The 12489-nt window shown below is 37.6% G+C and overlaps 1 protein-coding gene across 5 annotated transcripts in view; it reads right to left on the bottom strand.

Moving 5' to 3' along the window:
- Positions 1-12489, bottom strand: part of RAP1A (RAP1A, member of RAS oncogene family) — a 79029-nt gene that overhangs the window by 14375 nt on the left and 52165 nt on the right. For 3 of the 5 annotated variants that reach the window (XM_042953420.1, XM_042953417.1, XM_042953418.1), the window contains exons 2-3: positions 6563-6593; positions 2185-2253 (exon numbers count right to left, since the gene is read on the bottom strand). Coding sequence is in view for 3 of the 5 variants with exons in the window: in XM_042953417.1 (XP_042809351.1) it covers positions 2185-2253; positions 6563-6593 (100 nt within the window). In the remaining 2 variants the exon portion in view is untranslated. Of the gene's footprint in view, positions 1-1222; positions 1320-2184; positions 2254-6509; positions 6594-12489 lie in introns of those variants that run through there. The other 2 variants (XM_042953416.1, XM_042953419.1) reach the window with 2 other exon arrangements.

Here is a 12489-nt window from a genome sequence, read left to right as displayed (position 1 = left end):
AAATCTTCAGAACTCTAGGTACAGATCTGTTTGTAGTTACAACGTTAGGCGGCAACTTGTTTGGGGGAAATTTTAGTATTGCAACACTATCTTCTAAACATGTAAGGCCTATTTTAAATTTTTTTTTTTTAATGTTTTTTATTTATTTTTGGGACAGAGAGAGACAGAGCATGAACGGGGGAGGGGCAGAGAGAGAGGGAGACACAGAATCGGAAACAGGCTCCAGGCTCCGAGCCATCAGCCCAGAGCCTGACGTGGGGCTCGAACTCACGGACTGCGAGATCGTGACCTGGCTGAAGTCGGACGCTTAACCGACTGCGCCACCCAGGCGCCCCCCTAAGGCCTATTTTAAATGCTTCTGTGTCAGATCAGGGGTTGATGAGAAGCACCGCTTGGTGCTACAAACTGTCCTACCACTAAACGGGACTAATGTGGCATAATCAGCATCATCAGTAAATGGGCATGCTCAATGAATAATGAATGAGGTCTGCAGTTTCTCAAGGTATCTAGAACACAAGTTTATTTCCAACTTGCAGATAATGAAACTGCTCTGGCCAGTATGGCTGGATGAGCTTACTTAATTTAACAAAACTTATAACACTATTAAAGGTAAATTCTATAACATCTAACAACTCAATCCTTTCCACTTTGTTGAAAGGTACGTTTAATTCCCTGCCTCCCTCCTTAACATACTTGGGAAATAAAGTTATGAAAATTCCCCACAATTCTAGTCTTAGAATGAAATAAAATAGTATTTTTTGTCAAGACTATTTTTTCTTCCTTTTAAATAATCTTTATGTTTTAGAACTTGGGCTTTAGGTGCAAAACAAAACTCAGCAGAAAGTACAGTGTTTCCATATACCCTTCTTCTTGCTCCTCACTAGCCTCTCCTACCATCAGCCTCCCACACCAGAGTGGTACATTTGTTAAAATCAATGGACCTACATACAGGCATCATTATCATGCAAAGTCCACAGTTTATGTTATGGTTTTACTCTTGGTGTTGTACATTCTACGGGTTGGGAAAATGTGCAATGACGTGTACCCACCATTACAGTATCATACAGAATCCTGTATCTAATTTTTGCTAAAGATGAAATATCTTTAAAAGTTACTATAAAACTAAACAAAAATAAAAACATTCAGTCACTGGATAATTTCAAGCACAAAAGTGATCTAAACTAAAATTAAGTTCACAAAAAAAGAGTTGTCAAAAATATACCTATATTCCTGTGCAATTTTGCTACGTTAAAAAAAACCCCGGGGCTCCTGGGTGGATTCGTTGGTTGAACATCTGTCTCCTGATTTTGGCTCAGGTCATGATTTCACAGATCATGGGATTAAACCCAGCACTGGGCTCTGTGCTGACATCACAGAGCCTGCTTGGAATTCTCTCTCTCTCTCTGCCCCTCCCCTGCCTGCATGCATGCATTCTCTCTCTCAAAAAAACATTTAAACAAAATAATTAAAGGGGCGCCTGGGTGGCTCAGTTGGTTAAGCGTCCGACTTCAGCTCAGGTCACGATCTCGAGGTCCATGAGTTCGAGCCCCGCACTGGGCTCTGGGCTGATGGCTCAGAGCCTGGAGCCTGCTTCCAATTCTGTGTCTCCCTCTCTCTCTGCCCCTCCCCCATTCATGCTGTCTCTCTCTGTCTCAAAAATAAATAAACGGTAAAATAAATAAATAAATAATAATTTAAAAAAAAAAAAAACAGGAAAATGTGCACACTAAAGAACACCTTACTCACCAGTAACCAAACACGGAGCTTTCTGTAGCTAAGTAGTATTCTATGAGAAATAGTCTGTCTTGGAGAAACTTTTATTTATTTTTAATTTTTTTTAACGTTTATTCATTTTTGAGGGAGGGAGAAAGAGACAGAGAGTGAGCAGGGAAGGGGCAGAGAGAGAGGGGACACAGAATCCAAAGGAGGCTCCAGGCTCTGAGCTGTCAGCACAGTGCCTTACGTGGGGCTCAAACCTACAAACTGCGAGATCATGACCTGAGCCAAAGTCAGACGCTCAACCAACTGAGTCACCCAGGCGCCCCTTGGTGAAATTTTTAAAACCAGATACAGAACATCTGTATCACTTCTCAAAAACTATTTTTAAAAACCAGTTCTGTGGATCAAGTTTTAAAGCCCTAAGGAACTATTTGTAAGCATGCGTATACAAGTTTCACATTTTACCTTTCTGTAGGAATCTTCTATCGTTGGGTCATATTTTTCAACAAAAATTCCCTGAACAAACTGAACTGTCTAGAAAAAAAAAGCAGAGAAAAGTTAAGAACTTAAAAGAAAAATCAACTACTCTTGAATGCTACTTACACCCTTACAAAGTGGCAAAGATTAAATGAAATTATGTGAAAATTCTGGGTAAACATGCAGATGTAAAGTCTCATTATTTTCTAACACAAGGATACATCCACAACCAAGAGGGCACATTATGAAGGGAGGTGTTCATATTAAAAGCCGTCAGCAAGGCTGTTGCCAACTCATGTTGTGAAACTATATTAAGTTTCAAAATACAATGAAGATACAAATAAGAAGGACATACCTCCTAATTTATGAAAAAATGAAAATTAACCAGTATTTAAGCTAATATTCCTTCGCATTATCTATAGTAACTTTTATCTCATGCCCTTAAAGCAATGAGACAAAAGGGTCTAAATTTTTAAGAACCTTAAAACAGTTTCTCTAATTGTGGGGGAAAGAGAAAAAGAAATTTACAGGCACTGAATTTATTAAATTCACAGTCTCATTCAAATTTCACGTTCTCCCCAGAAGTAGTTATTTTTCCCGTTTGCCAGCTGAGATTCAAATATACAATCTTCCTGATTCCAAAGACTTCCTTTTTTCATTGGAAACACTTCCTGCTCATCTTTTTCAGATTTTCTACTTCTCTAAGATTCCTGTAAACACAGACTTACGAAACGAGGTATTTTATCATGTGGTAAATAAAAAGTACAGAAGATGGCTGTGAAATATTGCCTGGACAGATTTAAAACCGGGTCTGGTATATTGTTGCCTAAAAGCAAGGAAGGGTAAGAATATGGCCTGAGGTCACCTACACTTAATTATGCACTAGTGTAGCTTGAGCTAAACAGATGAACCAAAATACAGTCAACTTCAAACTTCTTTCTCCTAAGCTCTTGTTCTTCAAAAGAGACTCAAGACAGAATTACACCACATCTTTTACTATTTTTATCAAGGATTTAATCACCTCATCCTCTTAGTACTACATATAATTCAAATACGGAAAACTTCCTAAATCCTTTATTCTAGAACAGAGGTTCTCAAAATAATGGTCTAGAGCAGATGATTAGAAAAAAAGTATCTCATAATACCATGACATACTCTCCTTGTCTCATAAATTTACAGTGGAGTTTTCCCACGGGTATGTAACATATGCTATAGCAAGACACTGGATGCAGAAGCAGGTATGAGAACCCAAGTGCTTTCTATAAGCCGTTGTCAGAGACTTGCAAAAATGAGAAACAGTCTCACAGGTTTCGTGTCCTTCTTGTTAAAGCAATCCTTCATCATTGCTCTGAATCTCATCCTCTCAGTTCTCAGGGACAGCTCATTCATCCATACCGACTTCTATTCTATTCCTGTAGTTTTTCTACTGAACCCTCCTCTTCCTTCCTTACCTACTGTCCCCTCTGGGTTAAAATAAAAAACGGAGACCAGCCTTGAAAATTCCCTAAGCAGATAATAACCAGTTCGGTCATACAAACAAAGCTTAATTTAGTTTATTTAGCAAAGCTAAATTGACCTAGGGATCATTTCTTGCTTATGCCTCTGGAAATCAAAAGCGAAACTTACAACTGTTTCCCAAGGTGGGTATGAGGTAACCACTAACCAATTTTCAGTCATTGAAGAAAACTCTAACACTATAACCAGTCACTGTGAAGAATAAACAGCCACTGCTTTCTCACACAATAAGCTGCTTTATAACAATATACCCTCAGCCTCATTCAGTGTTCTGGTTTGAAGGTGTCTGGTATGGAAACTGTCTTTCTGGTGTGTGCACAATAAACTAATTACTACTTCTATGATTCATTAATTTTACTTCTGTTATTTCTGAACTTTTGACACCTGTGACAATGATTCCCTTCCTCTCCTGGGCTATTATTTTCCTTTCCACATAAGCTTATTGCCTCCGGCACACAATTTGCTCTACCATCTCCTACCCTGAAATAAATATTCCCCTGAACTCCATGACCCCTCTAGCTTCACTCCCCCCCACCCCCGACCCCTTTCCCTGTTCCCTCTCATCATCAAACTTTTTCAACTATCTACAATGGTGATTCTATTTCTTCAGCTCTCATGTACTCTTCAACCCACCTCAGGACGCTTACAGCACCATAACCTTACTGAAGTTGATTTCACGAAGCCCAGCTACCTCCATATTCCTATATCATCTCCTTCCTCTACTAGACTTCTGAGCAGTCAGGTAGAGATCCACTCTTTACATTTAAGTATAACATACACTCTTCTCTGCTAGATCCTTCAATTCTACCTACTCTTTAAAGGTTGAGAGGTACCCAGAGTTCAGTACTGAGCTCTTTCTTTCTCTAGTCTGTCCCTAGACAATCTCATTTATTCCTATCGATTTTTATTTTTGATCATTTATTTTTGAAAAGGTAATTCATGAACATAGGACGAAATACAAAAGACACAAAAGAGTAGGCAGTGGTGACCAACCCTACCTACCTTCCTTTGTTCTCAATTATACAATTCCACTCCCAAGTAACCAGTATGTCATCTGTAAGCTTATTTTACCTCGCAGGGATAGTCTGTGCATTTTATACTATCTTCCCCCTCACCCGTTTTTTTTTTTTTTTTTTTATAAACACAAACGGTAGTCTACACTGCTTGCTACCTTATTTACCCCTAAATAATACATCTTGCATATCACTACCTATCAGTATATACAGACCCGTTGCGTTCTTTTTAATAGCTCTGTATTATTCTACTCAAAACATTAGTATTAAAAGCTTATTTAACCAGCCCATACTGGTAGGCATTTAGGTGGTTTCCAAACTCTTACCACGATAAAGAATGTTACTGTGGACATCCTTGACCATGCTATTTTGTACATATGAACTTATATGTGAAATCTAAAGAGACTTGCTGAATTGAAAGTTCTACGCATTTAAATTAGATATCCTCATTCACCTCAGAGGTACTAATTTACATTGCTAAGAGTAACATAATTCTCATGAAATTAAATACTGTTGATATATTCATGGCACCCCAAATCCTATCACAAGTCTCTCTTTTAAGCTATTATCTTGAGGACCCAATTTCTTATGTGATGTATTTACTTTAGCATCTCACATATCAAATGTGACATGACTCCTGATTTTCACACTCAGATCTGCTCATTCTCCAGTGTTTCCCTTCTACTTAAAGGATCCATCCATAAAATTAGTAGCTCAACTGGAACTATGGTAGTCATCCTCAACAGCTCCTTCTCTCCTAGTCCTCACATCAAACCAGCACTAAGTTATTTAATTCTCAAAACATCTACTTTTCTCTTCTTCACTGCCATGGCCCCAATGTAAGCTCCCACAAACATTAATCTGGGGTTTGGCATTAACTCCCAACTGGTCTCCTTGTGTCCACTCGGCCTCTCTTCTAAGTCACTCCACACATAGCAAAGTACTCTCTTTAAAACATATATCCAATTCTGTCAATAACCCCTTCCCTCTCGTCCAAAAAAATAAAACTTTCAATGGTTTCTCACTGTCATTAGGAATAAGTTTCAAGCTCTTACATGGTCTTCAAGTCATGGTCTGGCCCCTGCTTCTCACCTCATTTCCCTCTACTTTCCTTCCAGTTCACTCCTGCCTCAGCAATTATGACCTTAGTTATTCAAATGCTAATTTAAGTTCATTTGTCATGGGGTATCTCTTAACAGTCTGTACTTTTCTTTCAAAGTATCTCTCACAATTATAATACGGTAGTTCTTTGTTTAATTGTGTATTTCTTATGTCTCCTCCACTATATGATAAGCTCTGAGGGATTGTGACTGTTTTTGTTCACTGTTGTAACCCTGGCATCTGACATCATATAAGCTCAATACTTACTAAATAAATACAGCATGTATACAAAAAATACCCTTTGTTTCACTTAAGTCTGGGCTGAGGGTTAGGTAGGTAGGACTTATTCCACTGGTATCTGAAATAATTAGTCTCCCCTACTGGAATGTTAAGTTCCTTAAAAAATGAGAATGATCTTATTCCTCTTTGAATCCCACTCACTAGTGCTCGGCATATGGTAGGTAGTCAATAAATACTGGGTAAGTGAAAGAATGAGTGAGCCACTAGTTTACAACTACACATCTGTGGTTGCTGAATGAATCCCCGGCCCCTATGAGACAGATACTAGGCATATAAAAAATACTGTCACCTTTTCTCATTAGTGACTAAAAGTTTTAAGGCAAGCAAATATCAATGTTCTTCCTATACTATGCTAATTAAGTTAGAGTTAGGTGGCTAACTTACCAGAGCAGACTTCCCCACGCCTCCTGAACCAAGGACCACTAGCTTGTACTCACGCATGATGTGGTCTGTTTAAATACTGACAATCTGGAAAAAAGAAAAAAACCACAAAGATCAATAAACATGCTAAGAATAGCCTAAGAATGTACAAATGTTACATGAAATAATATGGTATTTTGGATTTTGTTTGCTTTTTCCCTTAAGGTCATCAGGCGGAAGACAGGCTACATAGCAAAACCATGAAGATTCTAACCTAAGTTTGTAATGACTACTACCAGGCATTTTAATTCATTAAAGATCATCTTTGACTAGGCACAAGTCATTCGAGTCTGTTCATGTTACTTCCAAGAGTGATCAGAAAATAAGGTGATTAAAACTAGTAGTTGTCTTATAATTACAATCATGAACCCAATTCTTTACAAAGCTACTGTTTAAATGGCGTAACATACTTTTTTGAAAAGTTCACTCATGAGCTTTAATGTATATGCTATTTAATTTGCTTAAAATATACAGTGATTCATATACTATTTTGTTCATTATTCTATTACAGCTGAACCATGTAAAATGTTACCTTGAAAATACTTAGGATATGAAAGAGTATTGTTGATGAAATTGTTAAAATTTTATAGGTAGGTATTAGCAATATACTCCATAAGACACAAATTGCTAGAAAAAAAAGAAAAGAAATACAAACTTTTTTTTATCTCCAGTTATGCTAAAAGGTAAAAGGGCAGGAAAGAATTTCCAATGGCCATGATGGAGTAAGTATCAATGGACTTTCCATCCCCTTGTCAACAGCTAAAACAACAGACAAAATACATGAAACAACTGTTTTTTGGATGTTTGACAATAAGCAGTATAGGACTGTGATTTCTAAGAGATGGGACAAGATAAAGTAAGACCTACATCTGTCTTGGCTTTCTGCTTGAAGGCACTTTTCAGACTGTGGTACAGGGAGGAAGAACCAAGCAGAGACCAGAAAGTATATCAAAAAGAGGGAGACAGGTACAGAAAATTCTAGGAATCTGCAAAGGGCTTCACTTGAGTCTCTGGCCAAACACTAATCACAGCATGCAGGATGAAACTCCATGAGGTAAAGGCAAAGAATAAACAGGGATTTAAAAGCTGAACCACAGTGCTAAGACAGACTGAAGTTCTGATCAGAAAAGTTCTCCCATGGGGTGCCTGGGTGGCTTAGTCAGTTAAGCAACTGACTTCAGCTCAGGTCATGATCTCACTGTCTGTGAGTTCAAGCCCCACGTTGGGCTCTGTGCTGACAGCTCAGAGCCTGGACCCTGCTTCAGATTCTGTGTCTCCCTCTCTCTCTCTGCCCCTCCCCTGCTCGTGCTCTCTCAAAAATAAATAAAACTTGAAAAAAATTTTGTTTTTAAAGTTCTCCTTGTTGAAAAACAGGCAATTCACTTGAAATCCCAGAAGATTTGTAGACTTCTTGAGAAGCTATGCAAGACAAAAGAAAATGGAGTATCTTTAAAATGCTTAAAGAGGGGCGCCTGGGTGGCTCAGTCGGTTAGGCAGCCGACTTTGGCTCAGGTCATGATCTCGCGGTCTGTGAGTTCGAGCCCGGCGTCGGGCTCTGTGCTGACAGCTCAGAGTCTGGAGCCTGTTTCAGATTCTGTGTCTCCCTCTCTCTGACCCTTCCCCATTCATGCTCTGTCTCTCTCTGTCTCAAAAATAAATAAACGTTAAAAAAAAAAAATTAAAAAAAATAAAAATAAAAATAAAATGCTTAAAGAAAAAATGGTCAACCCAGAATGCTAAATACAATGAATCTATTCTTCCAAAATGAAAGTGAAATAAAGCTTTTTTTTTTTTTCAAATAGATAGACAGGAAGGAAGGAAGGAAAGAAGGATGGAAAGAAAGGAGGATGGGAGGGAGGGAGACAAAGTAAACAAAAGAAGTAAAGAAAGAGGAAAAGCGAGGGGAAAATGTTCACCAGTACACACTTATAAAAAGCAAAGGAAGTTCTTCAGGTGGAAGAAAATGATAACAGATGGAAGATTGGATCTACATAAAGGAATGAAGATTACTAAAGGAATAAAAAGTACCAGAAATGGTGAGAGTAAATCTACAAGACTTTTTCGACCACTTAAAGCAAAACTAGTAACAATGTACTACAAGGTTTTGCAACACATGTGGAAGTAAAAAGTATTAACAATAATAGCACAAAAAGGGAAGGGGACTGGAAGTATATTGTTCAAGGTTCTTACAGTATATGTGGAGTAGTATAATACTATTTGAAGATAAACTGTCATATGTTAAAAGATGCATACTCTAAAACCTAGAGCAGCCAGGGTGGGGTGGGGGGTGGGGTTCTGATTCATTCAAAAAACAGCAGAAAAGAATACAAACAAGCAAAAAGAACAAAGATGAGACAAATATAAAACCTACAGAACAATACAATTAAAAGGCAACCGCATAAATGTAAATCATCTATTCCAATATTCCAACATTCCAATTCAAAGTCAAGAAAGCAAGACCTAACCATATGTTATCTTCAAGAAAGAAACTTTAGGGGCACCTGGGTGGCTCAGTGGGTTAAGCACCTGACTCTTGATTTTTGTTCAGGTCATGATCTCATGGTTTATAAGATAGGCCACTCGCGGGTATGTGGAGACTCTTGGGATTCTCTCTCTCTCTGCCTCCCTCTGCCCCTGGCCTATGTATGCACTTTCTAACAATCAATCAATCAATCAATCAATATTTTAAAAAAGAAACTTTAAAGATACACGGAAAGTTAAAAGTAATATTTATTGGTGACAAAGTCACAGTTGCTGCTGATATTACTACTGTGGTTTGCTGCCTGCATTCAAAATAGAAACAAATATTAAATTTAATTTCAGAAGTTATGAAAAATAAAGATTTTTTTTCCTATGCAAATGTTGGAGGCCCTAGATTATAAATCCTTATCTACTCTAAACAGCATTTTTGGTTACTCTAATCAAACTTACACTTTTTTGTTTCACATCTTCTTTATACACTTTTACTTTATTAAGAGCTTTCATTTATATGGATTCTCAGGAATAGATGTTAGATTTTTTCAAATATTTCTTCTGCACCTATTGGTAATTATACAGTTTTTCTTTTTCTTCTACTGATACATCTGCTCTTTCCACTTCTATTCAACACTGTTCTAAGCTACAAATAGCAGGGTCTAGACTATGGAAAAGGAATAAAGAAAATTGTCTTTATTCACAGATAACATGATCCTGTGCAGAATATACAAAAAAGCTACCAGACTAATAAGTGAATGTAGCAAGATTTCAGGATAAAAGGTTGAGACAAAAAATAATAACTATCATATGTCTACATACAGGCAAAGAATTGAAAAATGTAATTTTAAAAATACCATCTAAAATAGCATCCAATAAGACATAAAATACTCAAGAGATGAATTTAACAGAATACGTGTAAGGCTTATACACTGAAACTACAAAACATGGCTCAGAGAAATTAAGAACATAGTAATCAGAGAGACATGCCATATTATATTAAGATGTGTCCATATTACTATTAACATGTCAATTCTCTCCAAGTTGGATCTACAGATTCAGTGCAAGCACAATCAGCAGGTTTCTTTTTTGTAAAAATTGGTAAGATGACTATAACCTTTTTTTTTGAAAATGTTAACAGAACAGTTAACAGAGATGGAGAAGAAAAAAAAGTCTTACACTACCTGATTTTAAGACATAATCCAAAACTACAGTAATAAAGATACTGTTATATTGGCATAAGACAACCAGATCAATGGCACTAAATTAAACCCAGACATAAAACTGGATATACATATTCTGTTCATTTTTGATAAAGGGACTGTAGTACTCATCCTTCAAGATACCCCCCCCCCGCCCCCCCCCCACACACACAATGATCCTGGCCTCTTGGTATTCATAACTAGAACTGTTCCCTCTCAGTATTCATATCCTTTTGTGTAGTTTCCTCCTAAGACTGGTTTTCCAACCAAGAGAATATGGCAGAAGTGACCATATATGATTTCTAAGATTAGCTCCTCATCCATCAACAAGATGGATGAATCTTAAAAACACCCTCAACAAGGGGACCTGGGTGGCTCAGTCGGTTAAGTGTCCAACTTCAGCTCAGGTCATGCTCTCATAGTTCGAGTCCCGCATGGTGCTCTCTGCTGTCAGCATGGAGCCCACTTCTGATCCTCTGTCCCCATCTCTCTCTGCCCTTCCCTGGCTTGTGCTCTCTCCCGAGCATGTGCTCAAAAACAAATAAACATTAAAAAAATAAAATACACAATCGGCAAAATACACAAAAGGCACTGCAGCTTGTACCATGGTCTCTGGGATCATTCTCTCCAAGGTAAGCCATTCACCAAGTCATGAGGACACTTAACTAGCCCTGCAGAGAGGCCCAACTGGAGAGGAACTGAGGACCCCTACCAACAGCTAGCACAATTTACCAAACATGTGAGTGAGCCACCTTCAGAAGTATATCTTACAGTTTTAGTCAAGTCTTACTTATTAATTCAGAGGATTGCAGTCTCATGATACTATGAATCAGAACCTTACAGTCAAGCCACTCTGAAACACCTTAGATCCACAGAAACTAAGATAATAAATGATTATTGTTGGTTTAATCCCAGTAAGATCTGTGTTAAACTGTTACACAGGAATAGATCACTTAATATAGGGGCAAAAGTAATTCAGTATGTAAGAGATAGTCTTTTGAGTAAGTTAAGTCAGAAAAATATGAATGTCAACTCTTACCTTTGTTCATAATTGCCCAAATCTAGAAACAACTGAAATATCCATCAAGAAGTGAATGGATAAATTATGGTATATCCAATCAATGGAATACTACTACTATTCAGTAATAAAAAGATTCAACAAGATGGATATGAATCTTTTTTTTTTTAATGTTTATTTATTTTTGAGAGACAGACAGAGAGACAGAGCACGAGGGGGTAGGAGTGCAGAGAGACAGGGAGACACACAGAATCCGAAGCAGACTCCAGGCTCTGAGGTATCAGCACAGAGCCTGACGTGGGGCTCGAACTTACACACCATGAGATCATGACCTGAGCCAAAGTCAGATGCCCAACCAACTGAGCCACCCAGGTGCCCCTGGATATGAATCTTTAAAACACACCCAGCAACATACACAAAAGAGTGACTACTGTATGATTCCACTTATATAAAATTCCAGAAAAGACAAAACTAAGTTATAGTGCCAAAAAATTACCTGGGGACAGCGGTGGTAGGGCAGGGGTGATGACTATGAAGGAGCATAAGGGAACTTTTCTGGGTGATAGAAATGATCTCTACCTTGATTACAGTGGTGGTTACCTAGGTGTTTCCATTTATCAAATCTTATTTAAAATAGGTACATTTTAGGAGCCCTCATGCACTATCAGGTGGGAATCCAAACTAGTGCAGCCACTGTGGAAAACGGAGAATTAGCACGTGATTCAGTAATTCCATTACTGGCTATTTGCCCAAAGGACACGAAAACACTAATTCAAAAAGAATTATGCACCCTTATGTTTACTGCAGCATTATTTATACTAACCAAATTATGGAAGCAACTGTAGTGTTAATTGATAGATGAATGAATAAAAAAGGTGTGGTATATATGTGTACAATGGAATATTACTCAGCCATAAAAAATAAAATCTTGCCATTTGCAACAATATGAACGGATCTAGAGGGTATAATCTAAGTGAAATAAGTCAAAGAGAAATACCATATGACTTCACTTATATATGGAATTTAAGAAATAAAATGAACAACAACAAAAAAAAAAAAAACCAAAAAACCCAGACTCTTAAATATAGACAACTGATGGTTTACCAAAGAGGAGATGGGTGGGGAGGGGTAACACTTATGATAAGCACAGAGTAATATACAGAATTGTGGAATCACTATATTATACACCTGAAACTAACAGAACACTGAATGTTATACTGGAATTAAAATTAAAAGATACAATTTAAAAAAT

The sequence above is a fragment of the Panthera leo genome, chromosome C1, assembly GCF_018350215.1.
Source record: "Panthera leo isolate Ple1 chromosome C1, P.leo_Ple1_pat1.1, whole genome shotgun sequence".
Taxonomy (NCBI): Eukaryota; Metazoa; Chordata; class Mammalia; order Carnivora; family Felidae; genus Panthera; species Panthera leo.
The sequence above is the reverse complement of the archived record's forward strand: the minus strand, read 5'-3'. Positions and strand labels throughout refer to the sequence as shown.